Source organism: Halichoeres trimaculatus, unplaced genomic scaffold, assembly GCF_033239565.1.
Source record: "Halichoeres trimaculatus isolate MK-OKI-2021-1 unplaced genomic scaffold, fHalTri1.1 fHalTri1_scaffold_20, whole genome shotgun sequence".
Classification (NCBI taxonomy): Eukaryota; Metazoa; Chordata; class Actinopteri; order Labriformes; family Labridae; genus Halichoeres; species Halichoeres trimaculatus.
Genome location: NW_027437198.1, coordinates 12,963,444 through 12,983,883, shown reverse-complemented (window position 1 = coordinate 12,983,883; position 20,440 = coordinate 12,963,444). Strand labels below are relative to the sequence as shown.

General features: G+C 43.2%; 3 protein-coding genes across 6 annotated transcripts in view; all 3 read left to right on the top strand.

Annotated features, from left to right (window-relative positions):
* The window catches only part of LOC141809922 (phosphoinositide 3-kinase regulatory subunit 5-like), a 74,854-nt gene extending 67,617 nt beyond the window's left edge, over positions 1-7,237 (top strand). For 3 of the 4 annotated variants that reach the window (XM_074697164.1, XM_074697166.1, XM_074697165.1), the window contains 17 exons: positions 1,078-1,192; positions 1,447-1,547; positions 1,634-1,702; positions 1,782-1,920; positions 3,128-3,197; positions 3,311-3,491; positions 3,577-3,742; positions 3,852-3,920; positions 4,002-4,819; positions 4,963-5,088; positions 5,259-5,390; positions 5,499-5,592; positions 5,754-5,830; positions 6,132-6,225; positions 6,311-6,393; positions 6,477-6,598; positions 6,702-7,237. In XM_074697164.1, coding sequence (XP_074553265.1) covers positions 1,093-1,192; positions 1,447-1,547; positions 1,634-1,702; positions 1,782-1,920; positions 3,128-3,197; positions 3,311-3,491; positions 3,577-3,742; positions 3,852-3,920; positions 4,002-4,819; positions 4,963-5,088; positions 5,259-5,390; positions 5,499-5,592; positions 5,754-5,830; positions 6,132-6,225; positions 6,311-6,393; positions 6,477-6,598; positions 6,702-6,849 — 2,589 coding nt within the window. In that variant the 5' untranslated portion in view covers positions 1,078-1,092 and the 3' untranslated portion in view covers positions 6,850-7,237. Of the gene's footprint in view, positions 1-276; positions 1,193-1,446; positions 1,548-1,633; positions 1,703-1,781; positions 1,921-3,127; positions 3,198-3,310; positions 3,492-3,576; positions 3,743-3,851; positions 3,921-4,001; positions 4,820-4,962; positions 5,089-5,258; positions 5,391-5,498; positions 5,593-5,753; positions 5,831-6,131; positions 6,226-6,310; positions 6,394-6,476; positions 6,599-6,701 lie in introns of those variants that run through there. The other variant, XM_074697163.1, reaches the window with a different exon arrangement.
* Positions 7,238-7,623: 386 nt separating this feature from the next.
* mfsd6l (major facilitator superfamily domain containing 6-like) lies at positions 7,624-11,526 on the top strand. The gene is made up of 2 exons (XM_074695854.1): positions 7,624-7,752; positions 9,723-11,526. The coding sequence occupies exon 2, from the start codon at positions 9,763-9,765 to the stop codon at positions 11,524-11,526; it is 1,764 nt and encodes a 587-aa protein (XP_074551955.1). The 5' UTR covers positions 7,624-7,752; positions 9,723-9,762.
* An 824-nt stretch (positions 11,527-12,350) lies between these two features.
* LOC141809046 (bMERB domain-containing protein 1) lies at positions 12,351-18,662 on the top strand. The gene is made up of 7 exons (XM_074695855.1): positions 12,351-12,401; positions 13,401-13,666; positions 15,409-15,529; positions 16,781-16,854; positions 17,190-17,304; positions 17,545-17,615; positions 18,379-18,662. The coding sequence occupies exons 2-7, from the start codon at positions 13,588-13,590 to the stop codon at positions 18,495-18,497; spliced, it is 579 nt and encodes a 192-aa protein (XP_074551956.1). The 5' UTR covers positions 12,351-12,401; positions 13,401-13,587; the 3' UTR covers positions 18,498-18,662.
* The last annotated feature ends 1,778 nt before the right edge of the window (positions 18,663-20,440 follow it).

The window sequence follows — 20,440 nt, the reverse complement described above, 5'->3', positions numbered from 1 at the left end:
TTCTCAAGGGATAAACACACAGTAGCTTTTTCCGTTCCGCCTCCTACAGAGTCTCTTTTTCTGTCTGATCTTTTAAAAAGATTCTTCAGCAGGTTTAGTTTCTTGAAATAGGAATAGTGTCTTGGTACAAGAAAAAAGATTTTTCTAAAAGATTTTTGACGCTTTACAAGAAATTTAGGCGTCATTTTTGTCTTTTGGTATCTTGAAATAAGACATCTTTCTGGAATTGCCAGGTGAACGTGGCTCTTATTAGGCCTAATGTGATGTTTTTACTAATAATAAGAGACACACACAGGCTCGATTAGGGTTCAGTTTTGTCGCTCCAGCAATGTGCAGTTTCTAAGCAGATGTGTAGTCTGCTCTGTTTAGGCTCCAAATAAAGGAAACATGGGGGCAGAAAAGTCTTTTTCCTGTTATGATGCACACAGGTGAACAATGTCACCCAGTCGTGTCACTAACAGTCAAGATAAATCTGACACAGCTGGGAGTGAGAGCAGCTTCCTCATCCTGGAGGAAAAACAAACCTTCATAGAGAAACAAGAGAGAGGGTTAATGTCATTACACTCACTGAGCTTTTTCAATTTTCTGAGAGTCAACACCAGAAATTTTGAGCTCTGATAGAAGAGATGTGTCAGTCTCTGCTGGTTCACTCGTAGGGTTCAAACTGGAACCCGTCCTTTCGTAAGACTCACCTCTGTCTTACTCTTGAGTCACGTAAATCTGGTGTCAGCAGAGGAATTTAAGAATGGAAAAGGAGAAGTTGTGGCTGCTGCTCTCTACCAGCTCACCTCCGGTCTCTCACACAGTCTCTGACTCATGCGTTGGTAGGAAGTGGCAGACTTTAGTTTCCTCAGCCGTGGACACTGTTCGTCAGTCTTTACTCTGCCTGATTGTTGTTGAAAGGGAAGAATAATGCTGAAAACGTGTTGGCAGGAGCAATAACAGGAAGCTGGGACGGCTGAAGAGACATAATATATGAGTTTAGAGGAACACAATAAAAGGGTGTGGGTCCTGTTATTCTGGGACTTCCTGTGAGATTATCTGCTGTGTCTCTCTCTGGATGCTGGGATGCTCCAGAAGAGTACGCAGGAGATGGAGCAGAGCGTGTGCACCGAGGATCGTATTGAGCACATCCTGGGGCGATGCCTCTCTGATCTGGGCGTGGAGACTCCTGACAAACAGCTCTGGAACGGTAACACCTGTTTTTCACTTTATATCCACTTAAAATTGGTAAGAATGATGCTAAACCTCCGAACTCAACTAAAGGAGTGTCGTGTTCGTTGGAAATAAAACAAAAATAACTTAATGTAGCAACAAAGAGGAGTCTGCTCAGGGACTTTCTGTGCCTTAGTCTTCAGGGTTAGTGTGTGTATTCGTGGTCATCAGAGTGAAACCAAAAAGCAGAAATAAGCTCTGTCCCTTCCGTGTGTCTGTCTCTCCAAACAGCCGGGCTGTGCATCAACAACTGGTGTTTGGAGGAACTTGTGAAGAGAGATCCTCGCAACTTCCTCATCCTCCTGCAGAAAGTGCTGCAGAAAACAAAAGAGGTAGAGAAGCGAGACAACAACAACTTCACGTTATTCTTCCTCAGAGTGAAGTTCTGAATCACAGAGTGTGTTTCTACCTGTGTCAGGTGTTGGAGCGGTGTCAGTACGAGCTGGTGGTTCCTCTCACTCTGCTCTTCTCTTCCAGCCTCCTGAAGGTCAGTCTTCTCAAATCAGGAACAAAGACTCTCTGAAACCATCTCTACTTATCTAACTGATAGGGTTTTGTTCTTCCAGACTCCGTATGTGCCAGCAGACTGTGGTGTGCTGCAGGAGGCCTACAGGTTGTTCCATGGCTTCCTGTCCTGGCCTGAGCACTGCTGCTCCGCCGCTAAGCGCCTCCTCAACGTCATCCAGCAGGAGCTCAGAGCTCCAGGTAGAGCAACAACATAACGGTTTTATTAGAAGTGAGGAAAGAACAGGTTGTGGCAGTGGCTTCCCAGGAGCAGTTTTCCACCAGGGGGCGCTGTGACAGATGTCAGATGAAAGAGTGAGGCTCCCCTACTGTAGACTTCTGGGTATAAGATGCATTTTTAAACCCTTTGTGTCATCTAAAAACTGAGCTGTGTCCTTGACACTGGTGCAACTGAAATACCTTTGAAATGCAAAAAGAGGTATTTTATTAAGTTACAGTATTTCACCCTGAAGGTGGTGCTCAGAGACCAAAGTGTCAGGTTTCTTTCCAAACATGCTTTTATCATTTTCTCCCTCATTATGCCACAATACTGGGTTGAAAAAAAAAACAGCGTAGACATTCAGTTTGACAAAGAACCAGCAGAAGGAGGTAATACAGGAATCGACAAATAGCGACACATCTGCACAGAAACTGCACATTGCTGAATCAGAGTCTTTACTTCAAAAAGTGAGCGGAATCGACACAAGAAGAAGCTACTTGTGCAAGATTTTAATGATCTACACATCTGCACAGAAACTGCACATTGCTGAAGCTACAAAAACTGATATTCTAGCAAGTGTTTGTCTTATTTTTAGAAAAAGTTGTCTTATTGGATTTAATTTGAGCCAAATTCACTGGAAAAGTCCTGAAAATGAGTTATTCCAAGGTATTAAAAGAGAAAAATGGCGTCTGAGTTTTTTGTCAAGAGTAAAAAATATCTGCCAGTGGGGTAAGAAACATTTACTTGATTTATTCCTTGTATTAAGCCGTAATTCCTAAAAAATAAAGAAGTACATTTTTCTTACCCCATTGGCAGGTTTGTTTCTCACTTAAAGAAATTCAGGCATCATTTTTGTCTTTATAAAGACTTCTGAAAATTACATTATGGGGAAGAACTTTTTTTCAGAATATTAATTCATATAAAACCATAACACAGGTTTTATTTCAAACAGCATCTTTTGAAGTTATTATGTCACTTTTGTGCATTTTTTATGGGTAGAGCTTCAGTCTAAATTCTGTCCACGATTTCTTTATTGTTATTTTTGCTAGATGTTTGCTCCTCTGGCAGCCTTCAGGCACTAACTGTTGAGGCGTTTCATCTCCATGATAAACTTTGATTCTTATCAGCATGGCCTTAAGGGGGCAGCACTGAGCTGCAGATGACCTAAAGTCTCTCCTTTTGTTTCAGGTATTTCATTTCAGAGACTGATCCGAGCCGAGCAGGGTCTGTCCCCAGAGATCCACGGCTCTAAAACCATGTGAGTTCATTTTGACTCTAATGATCGCTGATATGAAAAATCAAAAAAGAAAACATGACTCTTTTTAAACTTGTTAAGGCTTTTTTTATTCTAAAAACGTCTCTGTGTCAAAGAACCCTCCTGTTGGTTAGCCCGGATGAGGACGTCCCTCAGGAGGTCCAGTCTGTCTCTGAGCAGCTGAGTCGGACCCAAAACTCCAGCAAAGATGTCTCGATCCTCCTCATCCTGCAGGGCTTTCAGGCCGTTCTGGGTCCAGAAAAACTGGACCTCCTGGCCCTGAACGATATCCTGCAGGTGACTGAACAACATCTGAATGCATCGCCCCTCTCTGCACATTCATATGTCCTTTTTTAAGACTTCCTATCACATCTTCCTCCAGACGAAGCAGGTGGAGGAGCTGGAGCAGCTCGTGGAGGCGGTGACTGACAGGATGGAGAGAGCGGCTTCAACAGCAGACCTCAGCTTGGCCAGACGAGACCTCCAGCAGAGCCTGGAGCGGCTGAGGGAGAGTCTGTGTGCTCCTGCTGAGACCTGCAGAAATCCGGGTGAGGAAGAGGAGGAGAGATCTCACCATGTCAGGATTCTTTTTAGTATGAAGACCTGCTCACCATGCATTATCCCCCTCACGACTCAACTACTCTCTCCTCTCTATAGGTTCTGCTGAGACGTTCACGCTGCCCCTCCCAAAGTGTCAAACCTGCTGCTGGGAAAACGACAACTTTGGTAACAAGTCTGATCCAGAAACAGTCCACATGTCCTCCCTGGATCTCTCTTTTTGACGTTCTCCTCTTTACGTTCCTGCAGATATTCTGAATCACATCCTGGCCCCTGACTCGGACCTGGACTCTCCTCCAGACTGCTTTCTGAAGACGGATGAGGAAGAGGAGGACAACAACAACGCCAGCGGGAATGAGGAAGATGACGCAGACAGAATCGAGCAGGACTTCTTAAACAACCGTGTCTCCACTGTGTCCTCCTCCTCCTCCTCCAGAGACTCTGGAAACTTCCTGTCCTCCAGCTGGTCAGTGGTCTCCACGCTGTCCTCCTCAGGTGTGGAGAGTGACTTCAGTGAGGACACGGGACAAGACGACGCCAAGGACAGACAAGACAACCAGCCGAGGCTGAGGAAGAAACCCAGAAAGAAGTCCAGATCGATCTTAGGCGTTGAGCGCTTCTCCTCGCTCTTCAGGACTCCTCACAGCCCCAGCGTTTGTCGGCGTGCTCAGAGTATGGGTTACCGTGATGATTTCAGCAGAGACATTCAGAGAAACGGAGTGCAGCTCAAACACTCCAGGTTTCTTTCCAGAAAAGTCCATCCACTACAGGCGCCTGTCAGCCCCTCTGACGGTCTCTCCCCTCAGAAACACATGTGCATCCGCAGGAGGCCGATCCTGAGCTGCGACGAGGGCGACATGGCCCAGGCACCCACACTGGTCAAGGTGGTTGTGTTTGGAGGAGACAGAGAGATGGGCCGGCTGGCGAGAGCGTACAGCAACCTGCAGCAGAGAGAAAGTAAACGACCCCAACTCACAAAGACGTGTAAACTGCAGTTTTACTTCGTCCCAACTAAGAGGAGGAACACAGGACGTCAAGGAGGACACACAACAAGAGACGGAAACAGGGTACGTTCAGTGTAAGCTGATTCAGCTGAATCCTGCAGAAACTTCCAAGAGGTCAGAGGTCACATGGACATTAAAGGCGATCTGAAAGCTAAAAAAGATAAAACGTGCTGTAAGAAGAGCTTTAAACTTCTTCTCTCCTGCAGGAGTGTAACGGCAGCCTGTCAGAGGACAGTACGACAGATATCGCTCAGCTGTTGGGGAGGATTGACCCCTGGTACGAGAGGAATGTCCTCAGCCTGCTCAGTCTGTCCTCTGACGTCCTCTGTCAGGTTCGTTTTTATGAGCGCCCTCGTTAACTTTCATCATTTAAAAGACTTAAACATTGGGTTTTCGCAGCTTATAGTCTCTCCTCTCATTTATTTTCACGTGTGTGTGTGTGTGTGTGTGTGTGTGTGTGTGTGTGTGTGTGTGTGTGTGTGTGTGTGTTTCTGTGAGGCAGACAGCCTCAAAAGAAGCAGATGAGTCAGTGAACAGCAGCAGCTCAGAGAGGCTCCCCCTGCTGGCCGACCTGGTGCTGTACTACTGCAGACACGCTGAACAGCCAGTTCTAGTGCTGCTCTACCAGGCTGAGGTGAGACAAACACACTCAGATGCACACACACACACACACATGTACACACACCTGAAGAGACATAGATCTGTGAATAAATTAATCTTCTATTCTGTTATCATCACTCAGCTGACTCTGGCTGGAGGAGAGAGGAGGAAGGAGGTTTTTATTCACTCTCTGGAGCTCGGACACACTGCAGGGACCCGAGCTGTGAAAGCCATGGGTGAATGTCATACTTTGAAACAAATAAACACACACTTGATGTCATGTTTTGTAATAATTAGCTTGTTGAAATGATAGGAGTTATTCATTTGCTGCAACCAATCAGAGTTCAGTATTCACCCAGGTGATATTAAGGTCTGAACTGTGTTTATTTGTTTGCAGGTGCTGCCAGTAAGAGATTTGGGATTGATAAAGAGCAAGAAGCTGTTCCTTTAACATTGAAGGTTTCTTATAACAAGGTATCATCATTAATCTGAGTGTTTAATACAGATGGTGTAATTAAAAAAAGAGTGTTGTTCTGTTCTACTCTTAATTTTGTACCTCTGGTGCCGCCGTAGTATCTTTCCAGGATCTCCAACTGTTCCAGCTGTTTCTCTCCCAGCCTCTTGCTTTGCCATCACAGGGAGCTACTAAAATTGTGTTTTTTTGAATAAATCTGAAGGAGACTCTCTGGCCTGACTGTTCATACATCTGTAAACATTTTAAGGCAAAACTTAATGCACATGAAGTACACTTGTTTAGCTCTACACTTGTTTGCAGGTGGCTGTTAGTGGGCGGAGTCAGTGGACTCATGCAGAGATGGTCTGCACATCGATAAATCTTCATAAAGCCTGCAGGAAACCTGAGCAGCTAGGTGAGGAAAAGCACTCCTGATCATTTCCCATCTTTAAACTTTGCATTTGTGTACTGATAAGTTTGTTTTAATCTCACGTTTCCAGATTCACGGTCAGAGAGTCTGCAGCTGACGATGACAGAAGTCCTGAAGAGGCAGTGCTCCAAGTCCAAGAAGGGCTATAACCAGGTGAGGGCTGGTTTTACACCTTTAGTTTAAACATGAAGCTTAAAAAGGTAGCTCAACTCACACGTCTTCTCCGTCCTGTACAGAACATCTCCATCTCTGAAGTGAAGGTGGATAAGGTGGAGGTGAGCTGCGCTGAAGATGGGACAACGTTTGCCGTGTGTCTGGATCAGGATGAGAAGAAGAAGTTCATCCAAAGTGTCACCAGGTTCTGGAGATTATCATCATCATCATCACCACCATAATTGTGTCCTCCTGATGGATAAACACTCAGTGAAACCCTGATGTCCTCTGTGTGTGTGTGTCTACAGGTGTGACGTGTCTCTGTGCTGTAAACCAGGAAGAGGTTCAGACTGGAGGTCCTTTAAACCCTCACCGGGCCAAGTCCAGCCTCTGCACCCCTCCTACTGCTCCCTGCTCTGCCTCCCCATCACCTCCTTCTCCTCCTCATATCCCTGACTCACGTTAAACCTCCAATAGGTAAAAGGTAAACTGATGCAGCACAAGAGGACTGGCCATAGTGAATATAACGTCAAAAAGAGACAAGTTCTCCTGGATTTAAGAACGACACGGTAAAGGATGAGAAATTACTTGACTTTCTTTGGTATCTCTGTCAGAGACAGAATTAAAACCTTGAAAAATTAAGATTTTTTAAATCTGTATAAAAAGTGCACTGATTGATGTTGACCAGAGTTCCTCTTCTGTCAAAACCCTCTAAATACCTGATTACCACTGTGTACGACCTGTTAGAAATGTATCATGTGATAAGCTATTTATTTTGGAGTTTTTTTATTTTATTAAAAGGATTTTTTTTACAATAGAAAATGTATAATATTATACATGCAATAAAATGAAATATTAAATTACCTTTTTAATACTTTTTTGCTCAGCAAAGTAAAATGAAGGAATCCTGTGTGTGCATTCTGAATATGTAAAAAGAAAAAAAACTCCATCAGCGTTTTTCCTGAATGAAATAAATATTTTTAATGTTGTATTTTGGTTTGTTATTTTTTCTGTAATATAAAACTGAAAATTGCTCTAAAAGGCTCCTTAAAATTCATAGAGTCTAGTTTTTGATTTTTAATTTTACTTTAATTGTGTAAATCTTGATTTCTGTGACGAGTTTCCTCCCCTCGCTGAGTCTTCCTGCAGCGCTCCACTCCTCCACATCGCCAGGGGTCGCTGCCGTCACTCCTCCTCCCCTGCAGCTGTTTCAGCTGAGTGCGCCCACTGTGCACAGTGCAGCAGGTGAGCTCCTCTTAAAACGCACGGAGAGCGAAGTTGTGGCTGTTAGGAGGGAACTGCAGATGAAAATGACCGATAGAAAAGTTTGAAGAAGTTTCTGCCTCCAGAGGTGAAAAGGTAAAACTTAAACGTTGTGTTTTTTTTATTATCTTTAAACTTTGCGTGACGTGGACATCCTGATAAGACCTGTGCATCCAGCCCGACAGGTGTTTGTCGCCTCAGGTTCCTGCTTTCTGCGTTAAGATGCAAACTTTAGCTGAAATATATCATGTATGAAGATCCTCCTCTTAAAGTTAAAACACTCTTTATTTTTTGTTTTTATTTATTTGTTCCGCTGTTAAGGAAAGCAGTCATTTTAAAATATCTGAGATGTCAGTGAACCTGTTGGCATGAGGAAACAAAGAATGTTTTAAATTCACTTCCGAAATGACAGAAAAGCTCGACAGGGAGCTGAGAGTCCTGAATGATGTAACACTGTGACGTGTGTGTGTGTTTCCTGACAGAAACAGGATGTGAAATGACTGTAATATGTAGTGATGTGTATTTTAAAATGGGTTAAAGACTTTAACTAAACTTTGGTTTTACGTTTGCTTTATGTGGGTGTGTTCAGTTTATAACCTAGATATTTGTGACAGAAAATAAATCTTTATTTAACGGCAAGTACATTAATAGATTACTTTAAGTGCAGAAATCCTAAAATAATTCTTCAAAGGATCCGGATCTTTCCAGATTTTAAGTCCTTGATTCAAATAAATTATGAAATGTTGAATGTAATAGGTTAAAGAACTGTGATAGACTGTTGGTTTGTTCACATTTAAAGCTTGTATCAGGAGTTTTAATGATCACAGGCAGAGGTGTGCTCCAGGGGGACCAGGGGGGGCCCTAGTCAGAAGTAAAGTGGCCACTCAGAGGGTGTTCACACCAGCCAGTTCTGGTTCTGGAACCAATTCTATTCTGGATTCTCTGAACCTTGGTGCTTTTCATTCCACATTCATACCAGTTATAGCGGAACAAAAATAGGTTTGGCATGGAGCTATGCCGGTGCTAAAGCCCTGTTAGAGTTGCCTGTAGTACATGAAATATTAAGAAATATATTTTCAATGGGTACGAATTTAAAACATATCTGACTGATGAAGTTAATGTAAAACTTGTACCGTATTTTCCGCACCTTAAGGCGCACCTAAAAGCTTGATTAATCATGGCTACTGTAGTCAGGGGGCGTCATCAGAGTAACAGCGGTAAGCAGTACGAACCTGTAAAGAGGAATTCTGCTAACATTAGCTCACAGGCTGGCCCGGGCTTCTTCTCTTGTTTATTGTTAGAGCAATACAGCGCCCCCCAAAGGTCTGGCATTTGAACTAATCTCTGGAAACTGCTTTTGTGGACGACAGAAACGGCTTCGTCTTTACAGCGCACTTTTTTGAAAACGGCACGGAAAATAGTTGGATAGGAAAATGTGTGGCTGTAGCCTGTTCGACTGACTTATCTGACTGTTTTGTTGACATTCCCTTTAGCGCAGCTCCATCTAGTGGATGCATAACGCAACCCCAGCCACTACTGTAGCTTCTACTCTATGCGCCTTATAATGCTGTGCGCCCTATATATGAAAACAGTTTTCATATAGGCCAGTCATTGAAGGTGCACCCTATATTCCGAAGCGCCTTGTAGTGCGGAAAATACGGTAGTAGTAAATGTTGAATGTGGTTTCCCGATGCCCTGGCTTTAGACACAGGGCAAAACAAGGCTGCACCTGGTGGTCAGTGTCAGAACTGCACTCAAATAATCATAGAAATGTCTCAAACAAAGAAAGAAGAACTGCTTGAGCACACATTTAGCTCCATCAAAGACTGTTTTTTGATCAATTTAATTTCTTAGTTTGTGTTTTTTTTACTTTTCTTGTTCTTTGCAAGGTTTGAGTTTTTCTTCTAGTATTAACCGTGCTTTTAACATGAAGTTTGTAATTCTATTTTTATCCCATTGACTGTGTAAATAATGCAGTCGTGTCTGCATTCAAAAAGCTTTTGACCCATAAGGTGTGTTTTAAGACAGAAGTATTGATGTCACTCTCTCCTGTGTCTTTCCGTCAGTGTTAGATCAGCCGCTCCATGTGACTCCGGAGCGTCCATCATGAAGAGGAACAAGCAGATTGACGTGAAGCGCGCCCTAGCTTTGTCTGGCGCCCTGAACTTCCTCTGCTCCTGCGCCCGGGCATGCCTGCTCCCCTTCCTCACCCTCTTCTTCAGGCAGCTGGGTCTGACCCCGGCCATGACCGGCATCATCATGGGGACCAAACACTTCATTACACTGGTGTGGAGCCCTGCAGGGAGTCTGCTGGCCAAACACTACAACAAGAGGCGGGTGGTGCTGACGTGCTCGCTGCTGGGCTCGGCAGTGGTGCCTCTGGTTCTGCTGCTCATCCCTGCGACGGGTGTTCATGAACAAATGGACGCCTGCAACATGTCTGATGTCAGCACCAGACCGCCACCGTTACCAACCGGACATCAGCTCCAAACTATAGCTGTTGTTCCTCCGTCTAACGTGACACTTTTTATGAAAACATCCTCTCCTGTCCTGAATAAAACGTCATCCAATCAGCCTGAAGCTGAAAAGCCCCACCTTTTAAAGCTGCAGGCGAACGCATCATCAGTGAAAGGTAGCGAAGATTTAAAGGTCAGCATGTCAGACAGGAATCAGACCAGCAGCTCCAGACCAGCTTCAGTGAGGCGGAGGAGGTCAAGGTACGAGCGGCGAGCAGTCAAGACAAAAGAGGAGGAGTCTGACGGCGGCCATTTTGAGTTTCTGGGCAGCCTGAAAGTGATGGACCCCCAGCACCAGCTCTTCTTCCTGGTCCTGATCACCATGTCCATGTGGGAGTCTGCGTGGGCGCCTCTGGAGTGGACGGCAGACGATGGTCTGTATGAGTATCTGGACTTTGCCGACGCCTCAGACCGCTACAGCAGTATGGGGGGTTGGGGTCTACTGGGAGCAGCGTGTGGCGTTGGAGGGGCGGGGTTAATGGTCAGCCAGTTACGCTGCATCATCTTGAGTCCAGCCTTGAGGAGTGCAGTGCATTTCTACTCCTACGCCGCCGTGGTCGTTCTGGCCCTTCCTGTCGCCATCTTCCTCCCTCTTCACCTGAATAAGAAGCGCGACAAAGCAAACGGGCTCCTGAAAGCGGCGCAGCTGGTGCGAAGCTCCCCCCGCGCTCTTCTCTGCGCCGTCACCATGCTCCTGTTTGGCGCGGCGTGCTCTGCTGTGGATAACTTCCTGCTGTGGCAGATGCAGGATCACAGCAGCAACAAGCTCCACATGGCGCTCTCTCTGGCGCTCGCTCTGCTCTCTCAGGCCACCTTCCCGCTGCTGGCGAGCCGGATATCCCGCCACCTCACATCAGGGAGGCTCCTCATTGTAGGCGCTGCGACTCTCGGCCTGCAGTGTGTGTATTATTCCTTCCTGTGGGGTCCGTGGGCCGCACTCCCCGCTCAGGTGTTCAGCTGCTTCGGCACAGGCGCCATCTGGTGGGCGGTGCAGGCACAGTGCGAGGATGTTGCCACACCAGGCGCCGAGAGAAGCGTGAGGAGGATCTACAGCTCATTCTCCTTGAACCTTGGTGGTGGGTTGGGGAGTTTTGCTGGGGGCTTCGTGGTGCAGCGGTTTGGGCTGGCGTGGCTCTTCAGAGGCGTGGCGGCGTGTATGATGTTGTGGTGCATTTGTTTGCCCCTGCTGCAGTGGAAAGCTCCTCGCCAACGACGAATCAACTACTCTCGGCTCCTGGCGGCAGACGCAAGTGAAGGCAGTGACTCTGACTCTGAGCAGGAGAGAGACTGGCTGGATAAAGCGATGGAGGACGACAGGGGCAACAACAACAACCACGGACGAAGGATGAGCTGAACGAGAGCGACGCTGGGCCGATACATCGTTATAAGAGTTTGATTTCCTGTTTGTGACTGAAGAAAATAAAAACAGTTCCTCCTTTTTTTAAACACAATCTCAGATTCAAACATTCATGCATCCTATTTGGTTTTGTTTTAACACCTGAACTGGCTGCACCGTCAGGCGTTATTCTCATCACGTTATTTTAAAGAGCTGCTAACACGTGGCTCTTATCATCAGGCAGCAGAGCCTCATCTCCCTCTTTTCTCCAACAGCTTTCATCAAAACGTTTTTTATTTTTTCTCATCACTGCTTTAACTTCCTCATCAGAATTCAGCAGCTTCCGAGCAGCTCTTATCAGCCTGCAGGTAAAGTGTCGCCGTAATGATGGACTTTGTCTCTCAGCCACCTGAGCCTGCGTGAATTTGCATAAACAATCATTCCTGAACAGAGCAAACAGAGAGAGGAGGATTATGGGAGGAGAGGAGACGGGCTCGGCATCATGCGGCCTGTTCAGCGGCTCAGAGGTGACGACAACAGGAACAGGAAGAAGGAACGCAAACAGGAGACGTGTGCCGAAGGTGGAGCTCAACCAGCACCCTGCTTATCTTACAATCAGTCTACTGTTTGACCTCAAATCCAACTCAAACTGTGAGTTTCATCAGCTGAAAACTAAGAGCTGATGTTGGTTCATCCAGACTCAGACCGACTCCTCAGACATCTGCCAGAGTTACTCAGAGATCTGGAGCCTTCCTCCAACAGCTGAGCTCCGTCATGTGAGCTGAGACATTCAGGATGAGAGACAGATCAGTCCTCCCGAGGACGACATGCTGCTGTGTTTGTTTCATTTCAGCAGAGCGTTCAGAGCCAGATGTCTGAAGATAACTCTGTGTGTGTGTGAGTCTGTGTTTGTGTGTGGAAAAAAATAGTTATTTAAAATGCTTGATCCACAAAAACTCTTACAGCCTTACTGTGACATGTTTTAAAAAAAAAGACTTTATCACTGTGCGAAACTTCAACATATGTTGATGAGTGTATTAAAAATATTTGATGCCAATATTTGTTCTTATTCCTGTAAAATCTGCAAATCCTGCCTAATTATTCAAATCCCAATAACAATTCCAGCAATAAATGTCCTACATCTTTTTTTATTTGTTTAATTTTTTTTATTCTTACAACCAATGACTAGAATCTTTCAATTTTTTTTACTTTAAATATATATTTTTTCTTTTTTTTCTTTTTTGTTTTCTTTTTCTTTTTTCTTTTCTTTTTTTTTGGACTTCTAAGAAAATAATCTAAGATTAAGGTCAGAAATTTAAAGGAAAAGGTCACATTTTAGAGATTGGAGTGGATTTTAAATGAAACATTTGAGATTTAAGATATGCTCCCAAGATTATAGTTAGGATTTTTTAAATAGTAACACAATTTCAAGTATTTTTCTTATAATTCTGGGTATTTTTTTTTTTATTTATCAAGATATTATTTTGTTGTTTATTGATAAGTATTTTAATATTGAAGGTGGATTTCCAAATTTTTATTTAACTGAAATCATTTGGAGGCTAAGTTTGGACTTTTTTGGGAGGAAAAGCAATCCTCATTTTTAAAATTTAATTCGGAAATAAAGAAACCGTCCATGTTCTGGCCATAATCCTCAAACTATGATCATTTCTTACCATGATTCTTTAGGGAAAAAAAGATTTTTGCCTTTGATTTTTAAAGATCAAGCAGAATTCTCAAAAATGATTTTGAATTTCTTATAATCCTGAAATTTTATTTTCTCCGAATTGTGATTTAAAAAATCCTCCATGGTTAAAAACGTGGTCTTTAAACTGTCCCTCTTGATATCACTGGTCACAGATCTGTCTCTTCATGTAATAACGATGTTACTCCAGCAGGTGGCGCCTGACCGAGGACCCTGGCTCTCCTCTCTGAGCTCCTCCTCATGTTCAGCATCTTTCAACAGCTCTCCTCACACCTACAGCAGAGCTGAGCGGACTCAGTCGATGCTTCTCAGTTCAGAGGAGTTCATTCTTCATTTTAAAAGCAGAGAGTTTAAAAAGAAGAAGCGTTTTAAGGAAAATGGAGAAAGACCGAAAATCCTCTCGGCAGTTTGGATCCGTGGAGGAAACACAGGAGGAGGGAAAGAAAGAGAAACCAGGTGAGTTCAGAGATGTTTGTGTTGAGATGCTTCACATTTTCGGTGGGAAAACAGAAGAGTTCAGAATTTAAATTAAAGCAAAGTGAAAGGTAAATCAACATTTATTCGGACAATGAGTTAGTTATGTTCTCTGGATGTTTTTTTTTTGTCGTCAAACTCTTTAACCGTGAAGTTTTCAGGAGGATTGATCTTCTAATATTTCTGTGAGAATAATTACCAACTTTCTCATGATTATTTCCACAAAACATTCTATAGATTCAGAGGTCAGCCTTAATTTTTGGTCGTCTTATAAACCAGTATTTGTTCAGTTATTTGGTGAATAATTAAAATCTAACAGACCTAACCAAAAACAGAACAGGCAGAGCTCAGAAAGAGAACAAACGTGGGTAATCATGATGTCACAGGTAAAAAGTTTTATTGCCATCCACATAGTAATAAAAAAGATATATAAATATAAATGAAGTGAAGTGAGTAGAATAAAATATACAGGCACGATTTGTAAATGTATGCAAGGTTTGCTGAGTGACTGTACTCCAGGTTAAACCATTAACAGATAGTACAATTGAAAAAATGCATTTTTCATTGAGAAAAATATTTGGCTGAATTCAGACAGACTTGGGAGACCCACCAAAGGAAGGAATTCGTCTAATTTCAAAGTTTAAATGAGATGTCTTTCGTCTATAGATTTAAAACTTTCTGTGGTGTTCCTCAAGGCTCTATTCTCGGTCCTCTATCGTTTCCATCTGTTTGCATCCAGTGTTATTTTCGCATCACAAGATTAGACTGTTGTAGATTTATCAGAGAAAAGTTCATTCCTGGAGCCACACTTACACATCGATAAATGGATGCATGAGTGTAAAAATCCACACAGTGGTTAAAGTTTTGAAGTAAGCAGGTATTTGACGGTGCACTCTGGAGATGTTGTGTTTGTGCAGCTGAGGTATCCCCAGTGATTCAGCGTGGATGATCGTAATGTCTTTTCACACAAGGTCAGGTAATTAAAAGCCGATCTGAGCACTGCTGGATGACTCATCGCTCCCTCAGGTGAGGAGTGGGAGGCTGCAGGGAGGGAGGGGGTGGTGCAGCTGCTCACTGAAGCCTGAAGACTGTGAGAGGAAGTTTCCTCTGAGCTCAGCTGAGGATGTGGAGAGTGATCCTGGGTGATGTTCACATTCACAGATCTCTGAGGTTTTATTTACTTTTAGCTTTTACCTGTGAACTTTTAGAAACTAGTGATACTGATATTTAAAGGGGGTATATATAGCTGTCTCTCTGTGCCCTTGTAGTGTCTTTACATGATTTACAGCTCAAATATATCCCAATTTTCTCTCCCTGGTGTATTAGAAAACCCCACACCACGGCAATTATCAGCCTCTGTCTAAAGCACTTTGTTTAAGCTGCTGTTTCGTTAAGGCTCCCCGCTCCTCAAACCCCCTGAACTCTAATTTGCCGGCCTGCTGGAGGCCTTTTGAGGGTAGAGCTATGGGCAGACCTTAGTGTTTGTGCCCCCACCCTTCCAATGTGTGATGAACCAGTTTGGAGATCCTTATGTGATGGTCTCATCAGATCAGCAAATCTGGGGAAGATATGATAAAGACTCAGGAAGTGTTTTGGTCAGTTTTCAGATTCGGGGATCTCTGCAACATTTGAACATGTAGAGGTTTGAAAATCTGCACACGCTCAGTCTGAACATCTAGTATTGGTACTTTGTATTCAAGTTGTTCTTGTGTTTTCTTTTCCAGAGGGGGATGTCGTCTCGATGGCTGACTCCACCATCACCATCGAGGACATCGAAGGTGAACTGAACAAAATTGAGCGGATACGAGACATCCTGGTTCGGAGAGAGTCAGAGCTCAGATACATGTAAGATCAGCTTTTAGAATAGAATAGAATAGAACTTTATTGTCATTGTAACAAGTACAACGACATTTAAGTCACATCCGCAATTAAGAAAGCAAAAGTAAGAAACTGTATAGAAAGTGCAAAAAGGTCCATAAGAAAATATATGATGACAGCTTGTCCATCGTTCTCCAGTTCAGCCAGCCTCCACCTCCACAGGGTCCAGGACTAAGCTTCTTCAGTCAGGTGTCTGACGCTAGCTCAGTTAGCCATGTCTGTGAATAGCATAATGCTACTCTGCCCTCTAGTATTCTCTCTGTTGCTGGGTTAGCATGGCTAGCTCGTCCATCTTATTGGACAGGTCCATGTTGTCACTTCTTAGCTCACACCTGAGAACCAGCACGTCGTCCTCACCTCCTTCTCCTCACCTTGTGGGAAGACATCAGGCCTTACACCAGTTAGCATTGACATGCTACAGGCTGCTAACAGCTGAGTTCACATGCAAACAATGCAGCCATGGTTACATGTAGGATCTCCAGACAAACACAGGAGAAAAAGTAGTAAAAATATCACTGAAGACACAAAAAGTTTGGTGTCCATGACCAACACATGAGCCATACAAGGTAATGATCCACTCCAAATACAAACATTACAAAAAAGAGACGAAAAAAATTACAAGAAACGGACAAAGAAGAAAGAGCTGCTGCAAAAGGCAGCCATAGCTAACAGGGCGGCACCTGAAGCTTTTTGTACATTTTAATGAAGTATAAAATGTAAATGTTTTTACTTCTTTGCTCTGGCACCTACATAAAATCCTGCTGCTGTGGGATCTGACTGCACCAGGATACTATTAATAATCTCAGTGGATCAACAGATGATGAACCATGACTGTCAGCTGTCAGCAGAGAGAGCAGCCATGTGCACGACGGCAGAAAGTGTGTGAAGGAAACCAGCAGGATTACTGAACACACAGACACACACAGATCTGAGACGATGCCCTTTACTTCCGTCTCTCATCTTTCCTTTTAATCATTTGTCTGTTTTCTGCTACGATGTTCTTGTTATTTTGACTCATGAGGACAGAGGGGTCCAAAAACGCCGTTAAACGCTGCACGATGTGGATGAACCATCAAACAAAGACACATCACGGAAACATGAAAGAGTTTTGGTTAAAAAATCAAACACAGTCCCTTCTCTCATGAGCTGATTTTGATCTCTGGTTCATGTTTTTATACTAACTTCAGCTGATCTCTGCTCTCTCTGTTTATCTCTCAGGATAGATGATATTCAGCTCTGCAAGGAAATCACCCAACTGAAGACGGAGCTGCAGAAGCTTGTCTCTGTTCCCGGTAAATTAAAAAAGCTTTCATCGCTGTGCCAAGTGTCATTTATTATGTTTAAATTATGTGCAGACATTCAGCTCAGGATGGGCTCAGAGTGTCTTTGCTTAAAATTCAGTTTATCTCTAAAAGTCATCAAAAAGCTGCAGCTGGAGTTTTTCTCTCAGTGTGAAAGTCTAAGGTCTATCTGCAAGGATGTCGCTTTCAGTGGATTGTGATTCAGATTTTGCTGGTGTTACTCATTTTTAAGGCAGATTACCACTAAAATAGAAGTTTTAAAGTTTAAAAATAGTTATTTTAACTCACCTTTTGTATGTGACATCTTTTTTGTAACTGTTAAACAGATGCAAAAAAGTCTAAAGAGGACAGAGAGAGGGAGGATGAGCTGCTGCAGCAGATCAATAAACTGGTGGAGACCAGAGACTTCCTGGTGGACGATGTGGAGTTTGAGAGGTTGAGGTGAGGAGACTGAAAGTGACTGAGAAGGAGTTTAAAGGTGTGAAATTACAGCTCTGTCTCTTCTGCAAATCATCGAACTAACAACCATCTTCTTCGAGTTGATTCCCATCAACCATTCCCTCCCCTATTGATCCGTCATTCCAAACTCAAAGAAGTCAAGTGATTTCGAGTGAGGCGCAGCAAACCTTGGGACTGAAGCTTTACAAATGAAAAAAGAAAGAAACTTCTCCTTCTCCACAGGGAAAGAGAAGAAGACAGAGAGATGGCCGCCTTCCTACAGTCCAAATTTACGGGGACACTTCCTGCAAAATGTGAGTCTGACCATCACAGTTTGAGCTCATGATTAGGAAGCAATATTCACAATAGTTACCTCTTCAGCTGCTGTTTCAAAGACAGGCTCTGAGGCAGGGGTGGCCAACCCCACATGTGGCTCTTTGCCTTTCGGTGCGTGGCTCTTCTATCCACTATATAGTTATGAGTAAGGGTGTGCCGATCAATCTAAAAGATTGATATACTGATGCCAAAGTTAGGATCAGTATTGATTAGTGGGTAATGAGATTTATACTTAAGTTTCAGTTTTTCTTCTCTACATGTGCTCCTCTCATGAGCTCATCTATCTATCTTCGATCCATCTATCTATCTACCTATAGATAGATAGATAGATAGATAGATAGATAGATAGATAGATAGATAGATAGATAGATAGATAGATAGATAGATAGATAGATAGATAGATAGATGAACCTTTGTCTCTTCTGCAGTAAAACACACATTTGTCTTTGACACAGCTCCAAATACGAATTTAAACACACTTATAAACACAGTAAATCTTGCTTTGAAAATTAGAAATGTATTGATTTTTATATTACATCATTTCATGTATGTGTGAGAGACCGCGTGTGGGATGTGGCTCTTTATTGTACCACAATGATTTTTGTGGCTCTTGGTCTCTGACTGGTTGGCCACCCCTGCTCTAAGGCACGCTGAGGAGTCAGAAATGCAAGTTGTTCACATCTCTTTCTTGCTAAAAAAAGGTATATAACAAGACTTTACTACTGTTATCTTCTCATACAGGTGCTCTTAATGCTCAAAAAGCAGTACCCAAACCTCAGCAGACGTCAGCGCCTTTAATCACGAAAGCTGGGTTCACATTAATGAAGGACTGCTGCGGCTTCGCCTGCTCCATCATGTGACTCTGTTCCTGTTGAAGCCGAGGGTCTACCTGCCTCCATCTGAGTGTTTGAGTGAACGTTTTTGTACATCTGCTAGAGACTGTTATCACTTGATCATACCATGTACAATATGCCTTATGATGACACGTGATTGGCTGCTGTGAAAACTGTATTTATGTGTTGTGAAGCAGCACTAACTGGCTCATAGAGTTTTTGTTAAATAAAGGTGATTATTGGGTATTGAAACAGCTGCTACTTGTCTATTTGTGGCGTAAACACATGCTTCAGAGACAAACTGTGTATGCTAATCTTTCTTTAACACTTGCTGTGATGTATCACAGTTATATTGTAATATTTTCATGACTGAAACATTAGACCAAATGGACGTCATCTTGCTCGGCTTATAGTGAGGTCTCCACAAAAACTGCTCCCCCTGGTGGCTGGCTGCAGTACAGGTTAAAAAATCCAGCTTTCCAGTCCTTCCAGATGGGCTGTGGTCAAACTTTAAAAAATTAATACTCCTCGTAGAAATGTTTCTCACGTCCGATTGTTGTGGTGATTTAAAGATATCATTTGGCTGTCTTGTATTCAAGTCCTCTTTTTTTCTGAAAAGTTTCGTTCTCATTAGTTATACAAGGTTAAAAACAAGGGTTTAGTTAACGTTTAACGATGATTGTCAGCTGCTGTTCTTGTGTATTTTTTGGGGGGATTGTAAATTATGTCAGGAGGTAGAGTCAAAAAGTGATTAGACTCTCGAAAGAAAAAAAATAATTATTTTTGTCGCCCAGCAGATTCTCCCAGAATCCCTCATCGTCTCTACTGCGCAGACTCTGGCTACAACTGCTACCAATGGCTGCGCCTGCGACGGGGGTATTTTGGCTTCAAAACCGTACAATGGTAAATGGCGGAGCCACGCTGTCCACTCTATATACAGTCTATGGACTGAAACCAGAGATAAATATAGTTTGCTGTAAAGATGAGCATTTTTAAACGGGTGTGTATGTGGCTTTAAAGCTTTTTGAAGCCAACCCAAATAGAGACTTGAGGGACTGTAGTTTTCATCACCTCTTTTTTTCTTTCTGAGGTTTAAAGTTATTTTTTTAGGCTTTGTATTCCTTTAATAAGAGAGAAGAAGACAGTGGATAGAGTAGGGAACAGGGTGAGAGTGAGGAGTGGCAGAGGAACAGGCCTCAGGCTGGATTCGAACCTCCCACAAGTTTTTGGGGCAGGACCTAGACCACTAGGCCATTTGTGCTCCTAGCTTTAAATACTTCTACTTTGGGTTTAATGCTCAAGTATAAAAAATGTGACTTGATTAAAACACACAAGGAGCTACAGAGAAAGACACTGAAGAAAACTGCCAAGGCAAAGTATTCACTTGCATTATTCGCACAAATAATTTGATCCATTCCCAAGTATCCAGGAGCGATTTATTTGTGCAAATTTATCGAGTAAACACAAAACATTTTGGCAAATAAAGAGATTTTATATTTGGTATGAACGCAACGTGAGTGAATTTACTCATGTGTATAACTCGCTCAGTTTGTAACGTTAGCGCCATGCACTGTACCCCAAACAGTTGACAACAACAGGATCTTTTACAGCTGCTGCTGATATTTTCTGCATCTGTTAATAAAGCCGACAGAAGAACATAACTGTTCAGATCAAGGATGAAAATGTTGTCCGGATTCTATTTTGCAAAACCACCTGTTCACTATACACTGCAACCTGACCTGATGTAGAGAGCAGGTTTTTTTAGTTCCTGCCTTCAACCCACACACATGCTCTCAATCTGACACACTGCAGCCATGTATGAGTCATACAAATCCAGAATTAAGGATGGCGTTATGAAGACCAGCTGATTGAGAATTGTGTGGAGAGACAAGCTCCAATTAAACCGCCACCATCACGCCAAACACAACTTTGGAAGCAAGTTGTCTCCCCCTTTCTTCTCACATTCAGCA

Coding starts and splice junctions, on each gene's coding strand:
- LOC141809046 (XM_074695855.1), top strand. CDS start 13,588: ATGGAGAAAGACCGAAAATCCTCTCGGCAGTTTGGATCCGTGGAGGAA. Junction 16,855..17,189: donor GAAGCTTGTCTCTGTTCCCG/GTAAATTAAAAA, acceptor ACTGTTAAACAG/ATGCAAAAAAGTCTAAAGAG. Junction 17,616..18,378: donor GGGGACACTTCCTGCAAAAT/GTGAGTCTGACC, acceptor CTTCTCATACAG/GTGCTCTTAATGCTCAAAAA.
- mfsd6l (XM_074695854.1), top strand. CDS start 9,763: ATGAAGAGGAACAAGCAGATTGACGTGAAGCGCGCCCTAGCTTTGTCT.